Here is a 19,216-nt window from a genome sequence, read left to right as displayed (position 1 = left end):
CCATGTCCCGCTGCTGTCCCTTATTGATGGATGTCCCTTAAATGTCCCTTAAATGATGTGCCTTAATTTCAAAGGAAGCAGCTCCTCTCCCTCCTTCCCTGCCGGCCAGGGAGGAGGGAGGCTCCAACTGTGTTGCTTGGCTGTCTTGCTTACCCAAATAAGAAGTCTAAGAACGACTGGGGGGGGGGGTGGAGCTTGCATGCCTTGTGTGTGGCTAGTTAATGCAAGCGAAGGGGTTATTTGAATGTTGGACGCCATTTTGTTGCACGTCCTGCTGCAAACTTTGCAGTGCAAAGCCAGGCCGGGGAGCCATCTTAAGCTGAGGCTGCATAGGCCTTGTGGTGCATGTGATTCAGATTCTATTCAGTTGAACCTCTGGTTACAAAGTTGGTTGGACAGTGTTCTCGAAGCTACCAGCATGAGTTTGACCAGACTGCAGGAGGACAGGAATACTGGAGTGCCTGGAACAGGTGAGGCTGCAGGTCCCTTATTTTGGCTGCCGGTCCCTTATTTTCAAGGCTGCTGGTCCCATATTTTCAAATCTGTAAGTTGACAGCTATGTACAGTGGTACCTTGGTTTACAAACTTAATCCATTCTGGTAGTCCGTTCTTAAACCGAAACCGTTCTTAAACCGAGACGCGCTTTCCCTAATGAGGCCTCCCACTGCTGGTGCCCTTCCACCGTTCGGATTCCATTCTTAGACTGAGGTAAAGTTCTCAAACCGGAACAATACTTTTGGTTTTGCAGAGTTAGTAAACCGAATCGTTTGTAAACAAGACTGTTCTTAAACTGAGGTACCACTGTATAAGGCAGCTTCCTATGCTCCCATTACTAAAAACAACAGTTTAGATACAAATATGGCCAAATTTACGTAAAAGGTGCACTCCACTCTGGGAAGGACTATTCTGTTTAACTTATTCATCTTATTTTCGCCCTGCCCTTTATCATCTGGTCTCAGGGCAAATACATCATAAAAACTCATAAAAATACAAATGCTATATAATAAAATACCACATTAATACAAGCAGAGCATCAATAACATATTAAGCAGGCAATAAAAACATGAGAGTCAAAATCTCAACCCCTCCCAGAAATATTATACCTCACTCTAAAGTGTTGTGTAAGAAATGTGAAACAAAAGCCAAAAGATGTTGTTACGGAAGCAGAAGCCTGAGATCCAACACAGAAGCTACTTATTACAGCACCCTGTGAATCCTTGTACAAACTTTTTTTCCATGGTGCAAATCTATCTTCATATACATTTATCTTTAATGTGGTACCTATGTATACAATTTGAAACAAAACACTTCAAAAATGAAAATCTATGAAGTTTTATTCTAATGGAATACTGAAATATACGTCTTATTTTCTTTACTATTATGTGTTTTTTGTTACCTCAGTGATTTCATGGATGACTATATCAAACATCTTATCTTCTTGCTTCAAAAACTATCTGATGAAGTTGCTTTATCCAACTTATCCTAAATTACTTTTGACTAAAGATCCAGAAATCTTAAAACTTCGTTGGAAACTGCAATCAAAATAACCCATCCCTACCAACTGTATTCTATAAAGCACAATAAATGGAGGATAGTGAACTCCAAAGTATTAGAGTCCATCAGGGTTGACCTGAAAGCAAGTGATTCAAAAAATGGATGAACATTATTGTAAAAGAAATTCTTACCGGGACTTAGTTCAACCAGATAAGGTAGCTTCTCTGGAGGAAGGGAAGAGCCATAACCAGACCCGTCAACTCTTTCCTTCCCCTTTAATGGCTTTCCATCAAATTGTTTCTTCAACTTCTTTGGAACATAATCAGGTGGTCGCCTTTTCAACTGAAAGACCAGTATCCCTAAACACAAAACCACAAACAAAACATATGAGGTCCGTCCTGTCCTCAAGGTTTAAATAAATAAAATTCATATTAAATTGTACATTATTAACTATACTGATTTGACTGTGCTCTCCTAAACAGTAATCATCGAATTGAAAATTAGGATTAAATATGAGGATTAAAGAACTGTAATGTTTTGTATTCAACATAATTTATTACTGTTCTCCAGAATCCAGTGCTCTAGAGTACATTAGATCATATTTTATATTCAAATGGATAGCCTTTTTCATTCTAAACAAACCACAATCAGTAAGCCAATAACAAGTCTTTGCAGGCCAGGGGCAGGAGAGAGGATCGCGGGGGGGGGGGATCTGCTTTCCTTTGCATCCTGCTGACTGAAGCCTCACCATTCACTGAGCAACACTACTGGATACAAAGCCTTGGGTACAAACAATGGATTGTTGGAGCAAAACAAACCATGAACTCCTGGTTCAAATGTAATGCTAAGCCAGAGATCATGGTTTGTTTTCTCCCAGGTGAGCAGAAAGGAGCAAAGTGGAAGCAATTAACTTCTGCAATGTAAGCCAAGTTTTATGACTTTCCATCAGCCATTGTTTGGTGCTTCATGAATATACCTGGAGGAGCCTTGGTCTCATGACTCCTTTCTCCCCTCATGCATGATGACTGCCTGTCAACAAACAATTGTTTCAAATCCTGATTAACAAGATCATACAAACAGCCTGATCATTCAGACACTGAGGCAAACCATAACAGGATCAGACAACAGGGACGCATCCATGTCCAAGGGGAGAAACAAAGTGCACAAGTTTTAGGTTTAAGGTTAATAACCCACTCCTCCTCCTGGCTTGCTCACAGTGCCTTGCCAGTATGTGACTATTGGGTTTTATTACATATTATGAACAACTAAAATTACCTTTGTCACTTGGCCATTCCCTGAATATCTGAAGTGGGCACTCATCATCATCAAGAATAGATTCTTTAGCACCTTTATCATCAGAATGTTGAGCACCAGGAGGAAGCATGACCTACAGAAAAGATAAACTATGAGTTTTAACAGAGCAGTTACCCAAGGATAAACACTCAAAGGCCAAACCACCCTCTCCTTTCCTTTCTCCAAACGTAAGCAGTACATAATTCTGTTGGTACAAAGTACACCATGTCATATTATTTGGGAGGGCGGACTACAAATAAAAATTTATTATTATTATATTACCTGTGCCCACTGCTCAACCAAAAGGTAGTAAGAATGCATCCTTTCAAATTTTATTACTTTGATATTACAAAGTAGGCAGTGAAATTTTATGCCTGCATCACGGCTGGTAGGATAGTATCACATATTCATGGCCTGTTCAGCCATAATGAGAAATCATGGTTTTTCTGTTGTGGGAACAAGACTGCAGAAACCTTGGGCTCCCATGATCCTTTGTACAACAGAAGATGGAAAGTTTTCATTTTTTAACCAATCACCATTCCCCATTGCATCTTAATTTGATCAACTGCAATCTGTTATAAATGTGACTAGTTAACAAACCAGGATTATGAAACCATAATCTGATGTTAACTAATCATAGTTTGCCAAATTCAGATGTAATGGGGAAGGGTCACTTATTCAAATGCAAAAGCTCTCAATGCCTTCCTCCCTATCACAAGAAAGAAGGACTAAATGCCCAGGCTTGCTGTGAGACATTCACAGAACAGAAAACCATGGTTTCATGTTTACATTTAAACAAGACTAAACTCTGAAATACCTGCCAAGTTGTGTATCATGCTCAAGAAGCTGTGGGGGAGACCATGGCTGACAATTTAGGAATGACACAAATAACTTTATATTATGACTTCTGCTTCAATATGCCAGAAAAATATGTACACAAATACAATAATATGCTTCCACAAATCTAAGATTTGGCTAGATATACGGTATATGAATTCTACTACCAAATAATAAATCAAACCATAAATAAAAAGATTTTACTAACTAGCACGGAAAGGAAATCAGCATCCGAGTCAGCACCCAAGTGACCACAATACAGAAGACCTCACTTCAGGTTACTCAGGGTTACAGTGAAATTAGTTTTTACCTGTGCATCTTCTTTCTGCTACACGATAGGCACCCTATCTTCCTTCCACCTTCACTTAGTAAAGGCAACAATTCAGAATGCTGCTAGACAGCAAACCTTCCTCTTTCCTGCCATAGTTGATATCGATATCAAGGAAAACCCTAGCTCCAGTGCCTACAGGCCTAAATTCAGGCTTCTTATAGGAATGAAACAGCCCTTGCAACTTTTAACAGAGAGAAGTGTACTACTACAATTCAGGGCATCTACTAGATGGGAAGACCAGAAACTTTAGAGAAAATGGCACTGACAGTGAAAAATAATTGGCTACATACACAAACCTTTAAAGAGATATCTGCCAATGATGTGGTGAAAAAAGTCAATCCATACTCAGGAATTTTTGTACTATGTTTTCAGAAGTCTGATAAATTATGTTCATAGTATGTAAGGTACTTCAAGGATTCAATCTTAGAATTGTCTGAGATTGTAACAAGAGTTCCTCTTGATGACCCATTTTAGCTTCTGCCCCTACTGCAATGAGTTAGGTAACAACAACTTTAATCAACCGTCAAAATAAAGCCCACAGAGATGTCTATCCATGCCAGTCAACAGGACTATACCACTTTTGCTCATGGTACTACAGCTGAATGTCAGCATTTGCTAGCAATAACAGCTGTCTGAGGCTGTGGTGGCATCTGATTGGAACTTGAGGCCTTTTAGTCAAAACCTTAGTTTGCTTTAAAAACAGATGGCAAATACTATTCAGCACTGTTAGCCTTCACTAATTTCTGCTACTTTCTTCAGGGCAAGACGCCAACCAAGTTAGCCAAGAACCCAGCAGATAAAATCACTGGACAGGATAATAAAGTTATATGACGCTAGAACTAAGATTACAGCCCAACCATACCAACCCTAAGATCTGAAGAGCCTGAGGAACCAACTTATGTTGATACAGACAATAAATTATAAATAAGCTGAGTGGGGAATCTCCCCACCAGAACATCATCATTTTAAAAACCCAAGCAGCAGGATTTTTTCAAGAACTATTTTCTTTAATCAATTTACTCACACGAGCAATACAGTAGTCCTTGGGGTTTTCCTTTTCGAGACCATACTTCTCCAGTGCTTCAATAACTGCAAAGTCTGCTGTATCTGTGGTAGATAGCAGGATTGTCTTGTATGGTATATTTGGTTTCAAACTGTCTGCATAAATCCTCAATGTACCACCTGAAAAATACATAATTTGTAACTTAAATTAAAAATATAATGAAATGTAAGTGACACAACCTAAGCACTTGAACTGATTTTCAGTATCCACTAAAACAGCAAAAAGAAGGAACTTAGGTATTTGCGTATTTATACTTCAAAAGCCCCTGAAGTGTCCCCAGGAAGACTAATGGAAGCCAGCGCACATTCTGTAAGTTCCACCCATCCAATGAATATCATTGATTTACTCTAAATTACCACCTGAATCTGGTCTGCCATCAGAGCTCCGGAACTCTTGCATTCTCTTTTCTAGCTTTTGCTGTCTCCGTCGTTTCATTACCACCTCTGGATTAGATATTGTTCGTGTGAAACTGGTCTCAGGCATATCTTTGTAGACCTCTGCGGCAAGGCGAGAATTCTCACTGCCAAGAGTAATTTAAGGTAATAATGAAATAGCTTATTTATTTCAGCAATTTTTATACCGCCTAACACCATAGTCTAAGATAGGCTGTATCCTTATAACCTTACTGTACAATAAATATTATTCAGTTAAATCTAACATATTTAAAATGACTGCTAAAATAAAAAGGTCTTTACTAGGAGCTGCAAGTTCAACAAAAATGGGAGGGTGGTTTCTCTAATCTCAGCTAGGAGGGAGTTCCACAGAGTTGGGCCCACAAGACTGAATGTACACTTCTTGTGGATACAAGCCAAGGGGGACCACTAACAATGATCCCCTTGAGACCTCAGTGACTGGTCAGGGATATAGGGAGTCAGGCACTCCTTAAGGTTTCCCAGATCCAAGCTGTTAAAACATGTAAATTAAAACAAGAGCCTTGATTTGACCTAGCAGAATATGGTCAGTTTGAACCAAAAGTCTAGCTACAGTTTGTTTGCACAAGCTGGTGCTTCCAGAACAGGCTTGCAACTTGCTCTACAGCAGGCATAGGCAAACTCCGGCCCTCCAGATGTTTGGGACTACAATTCCCATCATCCCTGACCACTGGTCCCATTAGCTAGGGATGATGGGAATTGTAGTCCCAAATATCTGGAGGGCCGGAGTTTGTCATGCCTACACTACAGAGTGACCTGCAATAATTGAGTCTTGAGGTGACCCATACATGAATCACTGTGGTCAGGCTTTTTCTGTCCCAAAACAGCTATAGTTGGTATACCAGCTGTAGCTGGTAAAAGGTACTCCTAGTTACCAAGGCTAACTAAGCCTCCAGTAACAAAGATGGATCCAGGGGCAACCCTAAACAATGAACCTGCTCTTGAAGCATACAAGTGCATATCCCTTAAAAGGTACAAAACAAGAAACATAAAACATACATAAAACACAACCTTCAACAATTCTATACCCTGAAGTAAACATCTACATGTTGGGGTAGAGCCAAACTTAAGACTTCCATGCACAAAAGGGCTATTTCTATCCAGCAGAGGATTGATGACATGCTTACAGTATTAGGCATCCGTCATCTACAGAGGAAAAAAGTCTCTGCTGATTATAATCAAGGAGATTTAATATTCCCAACCTTCTTCAGAAAGCTTGAGATGGATTTCCCATAGTGTTCCAAATTCCATTTTTGCCTGTGCGCGTGCACACACACAAATATACTACCTCGAAAAAGGAAGCTACATAGAATCATCTTCTCTTTGCTGCTGTAACTATAAGCTTTAAACAGAAGAAAAGTAACACTAAACTGCATCTCCCCATTTGGGAGAAGTCATATTTGACCAGATGAAATACATACATTCAATGGGCAATTTACAGAACCAGATAAAGGAATTTTGTCAAAATGAAAAGAGACATTCCCGAGAATCTGAAAACTGTGTTATTCAGGCCCATTCATATGTAGTGAAACGAGCATGCTTATCCTGGTGTGGTGGTCTGGTCTGGATTGGGAGTCCACACCAGTTTCTACTGAAAATCACTTTCTCTTGACTGCTTTTGCTTTTACTGGTGTCTACAGTAAAAAGCACTGCCAGGATCAGGAACACATTCTGGATTGGGACCCTATGCCTGCATTCCCCCAAAACAGAAGTGACCAGGTTAAGCCTGATTGTTTACCTGTGCATGTCTAATACAATGTGTAGTTTGGCCACATTTTTTTAAAAAAGCATTGATGGTCACATTAGCCTGCCAATCTGCATTTCCCTCACGCACTAGCTGTGGAAGAGAATAGTTAACTCATTCACTCTGATTATGTAAACTACCTTTTGATGCAATTTATAAACCTTAAGTTATGTGACAGCGTTGAATGAAAACTTGTATACACCAACCATGAAGGAAGTACAATACAAAAACTATTCATATATTTTAAGAGACTTGTCTCCCCAAGTTAAAGTATTCTTCTATGTACAGATTAGACATTGTACTATTTGATGCACTGATACTCACATATCATCCCCATGAAACAGCCCATCACCATCTAAAGCTTGCCGTGATGCTTCTTTATCCCGCCTCTTTTTTTCCTTCTTTTCTTTTTTTGATAAAGTCCGTTTGAAGTTCTGAATCACTCCTTCTTTCTCTTGTTTTTCAGGGCCATTGCTTTGAGCCTTCTGAAACAAACAGTGTTTAGTATTATGATCTACTGCAACTCTGACCACATTAATTTCCAAATAAAAACTTATTTCATCTTATTTGAAACATGTGTGCCGAGTCAGGCGACGTATTAGGACAGTCTGTCCTTGGAGGCAATGGATCCAATTGGTCTCCTGGCAGCCTGGGTGATCTTCTGGCTGATATGACTGGTGTTCCCATTGAAGCCCCGACTGAAGTGTGGAATATGCAAATGGCTCAGGCTGTTGATGTGTGTCCCTGAGCACTCTATCTGCTTGATAGCACCAGTTTGGCTCCTTGGTGTACACCAGAACTTAATGCAATAAAACAAGCTTCAATGCAAGAGGAGGGAATGCTGAATGCTCAGTATCAAGCCTACTGAGTGGCAGTGAAAGCAGCAAAAAAGACATACTTAGCTGCCTCCATTGCAGCCTCAGTGTGCTGTCAAGCAGAGCTTTTCCACGTAGCATGGTTCTTTTACAGCTTGGCCCAAAGCAATACGCAGAACTGATGGTGGCTCACTGTAATTTCTTTGCACAGAATTTTAAGGGTAAAATCACTTGCATCAACCAGGACCTCTGGAGTAATCTGACCAACTAGCCACCTCAGCAAGTGTCAGTTGAAAATCCATTGACTGTGAGCAATACTATGATATTTTAACTTACTTTGTTGACTATGGAAGATACCCGAGAACCATTTCACAATCAACTGCCTAGCCTCATCAGTCAAGTCAGTAGCTAGCAGAGTTGTGATCCCTGCTGGCTGCCCAGCAGTGACAATAAATCAGAGCAGACTGTCTGATGACACACACTAATAGGCTGTAGAATGTGAATATAATGGAGGATTATCCAAAACTCTGTCATATGTACCCATAATACATTGCCAGATTTGTTGTTGCAAGCCCAAAGGCAATTTATGAAAACTCAAATGCATTTACAGTAGTGTCAAAAATATACAGTAATACTGCTTTCTTTTACCTTTGGAGGAAGTGCATCATTTTCATTCTTGAGTACAAATCTTCCTTCTCGATCATCTTTGTTCCAATTTAATTGTACAACTAAAGGTTTCTCGTCTATATCCAATCTTCTTTCTTCTTCAAAATATGAAATAAAACATAACTAGTGGTTACTTACTATTTCAAGATCAACAATTGCAGTACATTGACGGTTAACTTATTAATCAAACAACAAGATTTAATTCATGATTTAATTTATTGCACTTCTAAAGCAGAAGACCCTATCAGATCTTTCAAAGCAGTGGTAGCTGACATGGTACCCTCCAGATGTTGTGGATGTCAGCTCCTATCATTCCTACTCATTGGTCATGCTGGCTAGAGCTGATGGGAATTGCAGTCCATAACATTTGGAGGATACCTGGTTAGCTGCCCTGTTTTAAAATCAGAGCAGAATATGAACCACTGGCAAGCTGTACCAGCAGGCTACTCAGATGATACTAATAGTTATTCATTTCAAAGTTCCTTCCATAAGTGAAAGGAGGGGCTCCTCTACGGCTCCTATTTTTTATTTTTTTAAACAACACAGTTATTAAAGCCATTTCCTCACTACCATTTCAGATAAATATTGCTCACACAGCCAAAGCTAGAAACTGACAGGTTAGCCATTACTTCATTTTTAAAGTCATCCTTCTGCTAAGAAGTAGCCTCTCAATATATAGTTACAAAAACATATTTAGGAAATATCCAATTTAAATTCAAGAACATGTAATATAACTTTTTAAAATTCTGGAAGTTCTGTTAGATTTTGTAAGACACTTTTGAACATCTCTATAAGAAATGGGGAATGTGGATTAAAATTTTATGGTAAGAGATTAAGATAAATTTGTAAGCCTGAAACAGCTTTTAAAACCAATAAAACAAAATAGCACTTTCCCTAGACCATGCTGACTCTCAATTCAGCTTGAGTTTACCAAGACATATCCAATCCACTACCAAATCAAAACACAAACTAGTTCATAGTCAATATTCACATTCCTAAACCAGTCAAGAATGAAAGAAAATGGAGTGTCATAAACACAGTGATGATACCAAACTCCAGATATCCAGACATCAACATCTAACAGATTATAAAAAAAATTAAAAACAGTACTAACAAGACAGAAGCCCAAAGCATTTTATGTCAAGGTTACTTCTTAAAAGCTGAAACAGTAGACACTTAACAGTTCCAACCAGTCAAGAATAAACAGAACCCACAGAAAAGCAGATATGCACACAAAAAACACTTATTACAAGCAGTCCTAGAAAACCTAATGAAGTTCCTGGTATACAATGTTAACCCTGACATGAAGCCTGAAGAAAAACTTCAGTTTTTCTTTTCTAGAAAATTTGTATAATTTCCAAAATAGAAATACACAAATGAGTAAAATACTTTAAAATAATTATGAAAAGCAATGTCTGTACGCTATATGTACATGTACTGCTTGGTATATTACAGCCTGAAGAAAAAGATGTCAATGGAAGAGAGCATTAAGGACTATTTCAGAGTTTGGCTTAACAATCATTCTACTGTTGTTTCTAAGACAATGATTGGTTATTCTGGTCAGATGCGCAATTCTGAGCTTTCTGTAGAAACCGTTTTCCTGCATGATTATATTAAGATTACACGTTGTTTCTAGCAAGCAGGGCCCTAGAAAGAAATCAGTAGCCAGTGCAAATGAAAGAAAGTAGTTGTGTATATTGCTTAATACCAACTCTCTTTAAGAGGTGAGGTACCACATTCTGAGCCAGCTGAAATTTACAATCCATGTTCAAAAGCATTCTATTAATTAATCAATCAATCATTGAGAATACCATAATTCATATTATCATTACTGTGTGGACTAATAGCTGGCATCAGTTAATGAAAAATCATTCTACACTACTGTAAACCCAGCATGGTGGACATGCTTCTTTAAAAAACAAATCTCAGAACAAGTCTCCAAGCCTTCAAAAACCAATGCAAGATCTTCCTCTTCATTAGGGCATTGGGAGACTTTTTTTCTGAGGCCACATCTTGAGGTCTTACATTTTGAATCTGAATTTTTTTATATTGTAATTTTTGAGTGTGTGTCTTGGTTATGTTTTTATTTTGCAAAGTTTTCAATATGTCATTTTAACTGACAATTTTGTTGTCTCTAATCAATGTAACTGCCAAGGGAAACTGCCAAGCAATGTAACTGCCAAGCAGTGATTGGAAATTACTTAATCTTCTAAGCCAAATTTTACTCCCTCGCTCTCTGCAATTAATATAGATACAGTTTTAAGTTTTGAGTAGTCTCAAACTTAATACACTAACCTCCACTGACGTGCACTTCATAAAGTGAGTATTTAGGGGATGATAACATCCGCATATCCGGCCGAAATTTCTCCGCAAGTGTTTCTATCACATCCTGAGTTGTAGCAGTGCTAGACACACGGATACATTTTGTTGCAAAATTCCCAGCTGCTTTGTCTTGAAAATAAAATCTCATAACTCCATGGAATTCCAGATCCTGTAATGAAATAAAATAAAATAGAATCAATGACATTTTGTCAATTCACTTGCTTTCTTATGTAATAATTTATTTCTATACATTTATCAATGATTTTGCCTCTCTAATACACCAAGTTATTATTACATATTCAACACACTCCAAGAAAAAAAGTGTATGAGTGGAGGAAATAGTCTCTTATGTTTACTTTCCCTACAACTGGAAATAGCAGGTAACTGCCATAGCAAATAACTCTTCTTCATACCCATACACCTATATAAACTGGAGTGCTTTGATTTTAAATATGCTTAGTTCTGTATCAGAAACAGTTTAAACAAATAACTCCAAGTGAGCTGCATTTGAAACTTGACTACTGCAATGTTTTAAATTTTAGCACTTTTCATGAACAGCATGTTCACTGATCCTAAAACAACATTTATCATGGTGAATGCATCACATTAAGATTCCACAATTGGATGATCTGTATCATAATAGTTCCAAATTACGTCTTCTGCCATATATATATGCCTTTTCCTTGAGATTTTCATCAGATGCTCTTTTTTCAGGTTTCCCCATGTGACATGAGGTGGTGTCAACCAGAGAAAGGGCCTTCTTGGTGATGATTCCCACTTATGGAATCCGCCCCCATACCCGCCAAGAGAGAATAAACTGGGGTCCGTGCTATAAAATTTCAAGAATGAAATCTGTATTATTTGAAAACAATACACAAGGTATATATAGACTTTATAGACTGGTGTTTAAACACAGTGTATTAACTGCACCACTGCTTCAGGTTTGATTACAACTGGTTAATTGTATTATGATCATCCTAAGCTTCATAAACCATGAGTAAGTACAGAAAGGAGAAAAAACTTCAGGCAAATGCAGCAGGGTTATTTTTTATATTTTCAAAATTATGTATCCTAAAATATTTAGAATGTCCACCAAAAAATTGTAGTTATGAAAATAGATCCCTGCATTATTTCACAATGCTAGAAACTTATTACATGCTTTAGCACAATATCAGTCCATCTTAGTTCTCTCACACACTCGGACTGCTACTGGCAACATCCCTTCACTTCTAGTATATTTCAAGTGGTTCTTTCTAGCTCATCTCTTAAAGGAGCATTACCCTCACAAAGCAGTCTATCTTCTTCAGACAGCCAAGGTACATGATCTGTAATAGCTGCATTCTTACATTAATGCACATTTATCAACTTGGGCTGATGTAACAACTGTGACCCTACATGGACAAATAAAGGCTTGTTGGAGTTCACCCAGTTCTTGTAACCTCTCAGTTCGATTACTATAATGTGTGGGTCTGCCTCTGAAAACAGTCCAGAATCTCTTCAGTTGGTCCAAACTAAGATGGCCACATTATTTGAGCATGATCGATAAATACCATCCCATTACACCACTGCTTCATCATCTGCACTGGCTCCCAGTCCACTTCTGGGCTCAATTCAAAGCGCTAGCTTTAACCTTTGGAGCCCTAAATTCAAGTTATCGTAGTAGTTGCCATGTGAAATTCTAGGGAATTATCTGATAAAGGGAATGCAAGATAATTCATATACATGCACAACATAGGACTTTCATTGTTTCACAGGAATGTTTATCGTAACTAGGATAATGATATCCTACTTAAATCCACAAGCATCTTGTGAACATCCAAACACTAAGCAACAAGTAACATACTGAAACCCATGACAGGAATCTCTAGGTCTTACTTGCTAGGGTACACTGGAAACCTCCACATTTTCTCCACAGTACAAAACTAATGCATAAGTGCTAACTCAGCAGCTAAGCAACAAGACATGCACTCACATATATGCCCCCTTCCACCGAGGAGTAGTGCCCTAGCCAGGGGAAGGAGCACGGAAGAAGGGAGGGGGCAGAAGTCCTCCTGAGAACTCCTGGGTCAAAGTGAGAACTAACTAAATAAATAAATATGGGAGCCACTCATAAATTGTATGTAAAAACAGACTGGTTAGCCTTGCAAAAATAATAATCAAGCAATGATCCCCACCTTCCTATTTACTCATGTGATTTGCTCACCCCATAACTTACCCCATTTGCTCACCACATACCCCACATACTTCCAGGAGTAAAAAGAGAAATCATCATTTACACCAGGGGTCAGCAACCTTTTCCAGCCATGGGCCGGGTCCATCGTCCCTCAGACCATTTTTTTTTGGGGGGGGGTGAACTAATTCCTATGCCCCACAAATAATCCAGAGATGCATTTTAAATAAAAGGACACATTCTACTCATGTAAAAACACGCTGATTCCCGGACCGTCCGTGGGCGGGATTGAGAAGGCGACTGGGCCGCATCTGGCCCACGGGCCTTAGGTTGTCTACCCCTGATTTACACTGTACTGTTTTACAGTGCAATACTAACAGCAGTCCCTCCCACTAGTCCTCACCACCCCATCCAAGTTATGAATGCCAACATTTTTTCATGGGCCAGAGAGAAAAGGTTGTGGCATGTGAGCAGCTCTTCAGAAACTAAGCACATACTTTCTCTTGATCTCTCTCCCTGCAATTCACTAAACCAAATTCAGATACGCAAATGCAGGAAGACTCATTGGCTCTCTGCCCTAGTCTTCATCTACTTTCTAAAAGGCAAGAATAGATCTAGGCACATAGGACTCTCAGGGGAGAGCATTCCACAACAGAAAAGGTGTGGCAAAAGCTGAACATTTATAATTTATAACTCACATTTCCTCTCTGAATAGAGATGCCCAAAACAGCTAAAGCAATACACCAACAACATAGCAATGATATTTCATTTTAAAAAACCTCCACCACAACAAAAAATCCAATAACTGAACACAAGAGAGCCAGACTATAAAACCCCCTAAAACCACAAAAGTCAAAAGCTTTTTATAAAAGAACTTTCTAGTTGAATGAACACCAGCAAAGGATGAGATAACCTAACCTCCTGTGGCAGGGAGTTCCATATAAATTATGGCTCTATTTTCTCCATTGGCATTAGGAACTGTCTGAAGCACTGTTATAAAGTTTTATGTTTATATATACAATGCAGAGTTATGAGCAAAGGTTCCAATTTGAATGTCTTAAGAACTACAACAAAATGCCTGTTGTTTCAATAGCTAAGTTGCATGCACAGACAAAGAACTTCTGCATATTGTAAAGGCTACTCAGGCCCTCTGCAGAAAGATCCCCCTGTGGAATCTCTTTCAATGAAGGCTGAGTACCCAGTGTTGGGAAGAAGGGGCTCTCATCACAAATTTTTCCAGTCCTAAATACAGTGCTTTATCATAATGCCTGTTTCTATTTAGACAGCACTATTCTGAATTCTATTTTTTGGTAGAGTGCCACGAAATGTTGGGAACTGGCTTTTTAGATTGGGTAGACAGACATAAAGAAGAGCCATGGAAGATCATAAAAAAGCCTCTTCTCTAACACCCTTTTGCTCTCTGCTCTCGGCGACCAGCCAAATGCACATGGGAAGCTCAAAAGCAGAACATGAAGGCAGCATTCCTCTGCCATTTGTTCCTAGTAGTCACTGATAGCTTTATCTTCAATAAAGTTGTCTAATCTCCCATTTTATTACTGGACCAGCTTTTACCCCTACTAAATGCTAGCAAGAAGAAAACAGAAACATCACCTTCTAGATGCTATCAAACAATAACATATATTAATATTATGCCCAAGAGAACACAAGAGTAACAATGACAAAATATATGCTACCAGAACAGGTTACTTCCGGGTTTCGGCGGTTGCACATGCACAGAAGTGCTGAATCGCAACCCGTGCGTGCGCAGACGCACCACTGTGGGTTGCGAACGCTGCAGGTGTCGAACGTGCATCCCGAAAGGATCACGTTTGCAACCTGAGCATCCACTGTATTGTTGAGAAATAGTGCCAATGAAATATTCCATAAACTAATAATTCAGTGCTTTGGTTGTTATGAAAATTCTACAAATGTGTTAAGGATCATAAGAATCTAAGCTTATCCATGTTTGCTTTGAGCACACATTCCTGCCATCTGATTACAAAAAAGAGCAAGAAAGAAACAGCTTGATATGACAGTAAGGGATCCCAGAGAGGAGACTGCAGCTGCTGCATTCCTGGCCCAGACCTCCTCCTACACTGCTGCAAGCTAAGCCATGGTTTGGCCAAGCATGTTATCCAAACCCAGGTTTGTGCATTGTCTTCTCCAAACAAACCATGAGCTGCAAACCACAAAACAAATATTGGTTACAGTTTGTGGTTTTTCTAGAGCGGGGTTTCCGAAACTTGAGTGTCCAGCTGTTTTTGAATTACAGTTCCAATCATCCCTGACCACTGGTCATGCTAGCTAGGGATGATGCGAGTTGTAGTTCAAAAACAGCTGGAGACCAAAATTGGGGAAACCCTGGTCAAGAAGAAGAGAAACAAGAGCCCACCGTGCCCAACTGTCTTTTGATCCACCTTTCTTTATGTCAAGTTGGTTACACAAGACACTGCGCTCACAACCTGGACATTGATCCCAGAGGGAATGACAACAGGATTGTGCTTGTAAAGCCCATGAATTCAAAGTCAAATTCTTATGCACGCTGATTATTTGACAGAGCTTGAACAAATCAACACACCTTTGTATATTTATATTCATGCTTACTATACTGCTTTGTTTGCTTATTATTTGCAGGCTACAACATGTTCCATTTGTATTGCGGCTTGCAAAAAACAAGCAAACCACCACAATACAACTTTAAAAAATCACTGCTGTAATGGTATTTTGAGAGTTCATAGTTCGCTATTTAATCTTGTTATATTTGTTTAATTTTATAAGTTAGCCTGAAAAATATTTAAACTGAAAGGCAGCAAGTTTTAAATAAATAAAACTAAAAAGAAAAGCAATCAAGTATATTACTGTACAAAGAGAATTATATACATAAACCACTCTGAGCGCTTTATTGCTTAGACAGTAATTCAGTTGTACAAGCTAACAAACTTGTCACATTTTGCATGGATGATTTTTAATGTTCTAATGAACCAAAATAAGATTTTCTCAAGGAAATACTTCTTCATGACTGTGGCTAGCATGTTGGGGTTCACCTAATTATGTCACATATAATTAATACCATCATGGTATGTTCAATGGAAGGTTTTCTGCCCAAATTTTGACCATCTCCCCCTTTTTCCTGTTGTGATATAGCCCATCCTATTTTAGGGGTTCAGAAAGGGATAAGGAGGTGAAAAAGCCACTTTCTCTCAACACCCTTTCACCAACACTTCTCTGAATAAATATATATGCATATCCTGTGTATGACAAGAAAACTTGTGTGGCAACTCTGGTCAGCTCCGGTACATACTCAGAAGGAAATGCTGTCACTTGCCTCAGATGAATCAGCACGTTGCCTTAAATAAAATTTGAATGAACAGCATTCTACCATACCACATTCCACAGGCAGAAATACCATGACATATCAGTAATAATGCAGGTCATCTTAAATATGTTTCATCCATTCTAATAATATGCAGTGCAAGAATTTCAATCTCATTTTCAGATCACTAGGTCAGGGTATTCTGACTGAAAGCCAAAGGCCAAATCTGCCCATAATTGCTGAAGTGGGGAGAGCCTCCCTTCCTTTCACTTTCTCTGCCACTTCTTGATGGCCAATCACATAAACCTCTCTTATACCTGTTTTCACTCCAGACCAGAAGGCTGAAGCAGAACAAATAGCATCGTTTTGAAGCTTGCAACAGATTTATTTCTACAGCCTTGAACTGAAGTCTATTGTTCTATAACATGTCTGCAATTCCATGGAGTAGCAATACAACTATCTACTGAATGTAACAGGTTATTAAACCATTAATTCAAGTGTAGTGGTATACAAAGGCAGGCCACAAAACCACAGAATGCTCATAAGGATTATGAAAGTTTATTTACTATTGGACACATACAAGATTAAATCCTGGCTGAGAGTGATTCTTTCTAACCTACTGAAGCCCAGGATTATTTTTTAAAAAACCTTCAACTACTGCACATTTAAAGTTGCATCCTGTTCATATAATGACCTGTTCATATGATGTCCCATAGGAGCACATGTGTTGTCCCACAGAGTTTGATTTTGTCTCCCATACTTTTTAACACCTATATGAAGCCACCAGGAGGGGTTATCAGAGAACCTGGGGTGATGTGTTGTCAGTACAATGGTGACACTCAACTCTTTCTCTGGGGTTTGAAGGAACAGCCTGATCTAGATAATGTTGCATTCCCCTAAATAAGCAGGTGTGTAGCTTGTGGGTACTGCATGAGCCATATCTGTCACTTAAAGTCAACATGGCTTCAGTGGCCAATAAGCAATAAGCACTTTCCCAATGCTACTCTCTAGATTTGCCCCTACAGAGAGGATCACAACCACTACAGTACAGTGTCTCCAATAGCAATCTCAGAGTGGGTCCAGGAAGATGCAATGGTAGATGGTATCAAAAGCCACAGAAAAATCAAGAACAGTAACATTCCCCATGTCCCACCCTCAATCAAGAAATTAGGGCAACAAAGGCTGATTCAGTCCTATATCCAGGCCTGAACCAAGAATAGGAAGGATAATCTAGACTACAATAATATATTCTATGAGGGGCTGCCCTTGAAAATGGTATAGAGGTTTCAAAAGAGAAAACCTTCCTCCACACCTCTGCAATGGGGGGTGGAGACGAAGAGTGCCTCCTCTGCAGATTTTAACAGGCAGGCAAGGCAAGCAAGCACAGGGGAAGAAGGTGTTTTTTTCAGGTATTGGTGACTTAAATTATGTAGGGTTTTATACGTCATCATGAGCACCTTAAGCCAGGTCAAAAATGCCAATGGCAACAATGCAATACTGTCTCCTAACACTGATTCAGCATCTGCACTGCCTCTCCTTATTCAGATGGAATGGATATCCTCAGCATGCTATTGACAAAACTTCAATTTATTTTGGAAGAGGAGGTACCAATGAATCAAAAAGTAGCAAACGTTAAACTTTCAATCTCAAGAATCAGGGAGAGAGTTTATTTGAGCACTACTCATAAAATGTTTTACTGATAAGAAATCTTAAAATTATCATAATGAAAACCAGTTAACACCATCTCCATACATCAGTCTCTCAATTCTCTAGATCTCTACAGCATCACAGCATACCAGTCTCAAAGTTATTACTTCATTACACAGCTTCCTACCCCACCTTCAGTTACACAGGCCAAACCAGAAACTATTTTTTACAACACCTCTCTGGGTTGTATGAGTCATCATCTTACTTCCTTTTATAATACAATCAAAACAGCTGCTCAGATTTAAAACAGATAACACTCAATGAATCTATGTTTTCCTTCGGATCAGAGACCACAGTAGCCACCTTTTATAGGGAATTTGCTAAGCCAGTTTATTGTGGCAAAACAGAATGCAAACTTTGAAATTATCAACCCAAATGAGAAGCTAACTATTAAGTTATTCAGGACAAAACTGCTTTCTCAAAAGTTTTTCTTCTTTCATAAATATTCAACAAAAATATTAAGGTAACAGCTATGATGCATTTTGCCACAAGAAAATATTAATGCATAAGAACGGGGGGTGGGATACCATTTTGAGTCTAAGGGCTAGATCCAGAACTGCCCAACCCTTCCTGTCCCAGCAGCACTCTTGTTGAAGACCACTCCCCCACCCTGCAAAAAGACAAAAAAGGATTGAAAAAGCTAAAACACATTTTTAGTCTAATTGCTGGGAAAGTAGTTTCCATTCAAAGTAAACTGTTTCTCCCAGTACTGTTCTTTGAAGCTGGCCCACACTTATCCTTTCGACCTCTAATAGAGACGGAGAGAAACTAGCCTACTGCACAAAGATTTAAAAAACTGTTATTTGTTGCTTCACCCATTTTTGCTTTGGGCAAAACCAGCACCTCTGGCAGGTGGCCCCAAGAAGTTTGCCCCTGAGCGGGAACAAGTTCCCTACCCCTGCAGTAAGATCATTTACTAATTGAAAATGTCACTAAGACTATACTGTGACTAACCCATATTTATTTATAATTTGAGAAATCAACATACTACAGAACTCAGGTACAGTAGTTCCTCGGGTTAAGAACTTAA

At 39.0% G+C, this 19,216-nt stretch overlaps 1 protein-coding gene across 17 annotated transcripts in view; it reads right to left on the bottom strand.

Annotated features, from left to right (window-relative positions):
- Positions 1-19,216, bottom strand: part of AFDN (afadin, adherens junction formation factor) — a 90,070-nt gene that overhangs the window by 58,017 nt on the left and 12,837 nt on the right. For 12 of the 17 annotated variants that reach the window (XM_081188166.1, XM_081188177.1, XM_081188178.1 and 9 more), the window contains exons 2-8: positions 10,970-11,165; positions 8,657-8,772; positions 7,518-7,678; positions 5,378-5,538; positions 4,980-5,137; positions 2,770-2,881; positions 1,686-1,853 (exon numbers count right to left, since the gene is read on the bottom strand). In XM_081188166.1, coding sequence (XP_081044292.1) covers positions 1,686-1,853; positions 2,770-2,881; positions 4,980-5,137; positions 5,378-5,538; positions 7,518-7,678; positions 8,657-8,772; positions 10,970-11,165 — 1,072 coding nt within the window. The remainder of the gene's footprint in view (positions 1-1,685; positions 1,854-2,769; positions 2,882-4,979; positions 5,138-5,377; positions 5,539-7,517; positions 7,679-8,656; positions 8,773-10,969; positions 11,166-19,216) is intronic. The other 5 variants (XM_081188176.1, XM_081188170.1, XM_081188174.1 and 2 more) reach the window with 3 other exon arrangements.

The sequence above is a fragment of the Podarcis bocagei genome (genome assembly GCF_964188305.1).
Source record: "Podarcis bocagei genome assembly, chromosome: 3".
NCBI classification, from domain to species: Eukaryota; Metazoa; Chordata; class Lepidosauria; order Squamata; family Lacertidae; genus Podarcis; species Podarcis bocagei.
Note: the sequence above shows the minus strand (reverse complement) of the source record. Positions and strands in the feature narration are given on the sequence as shown.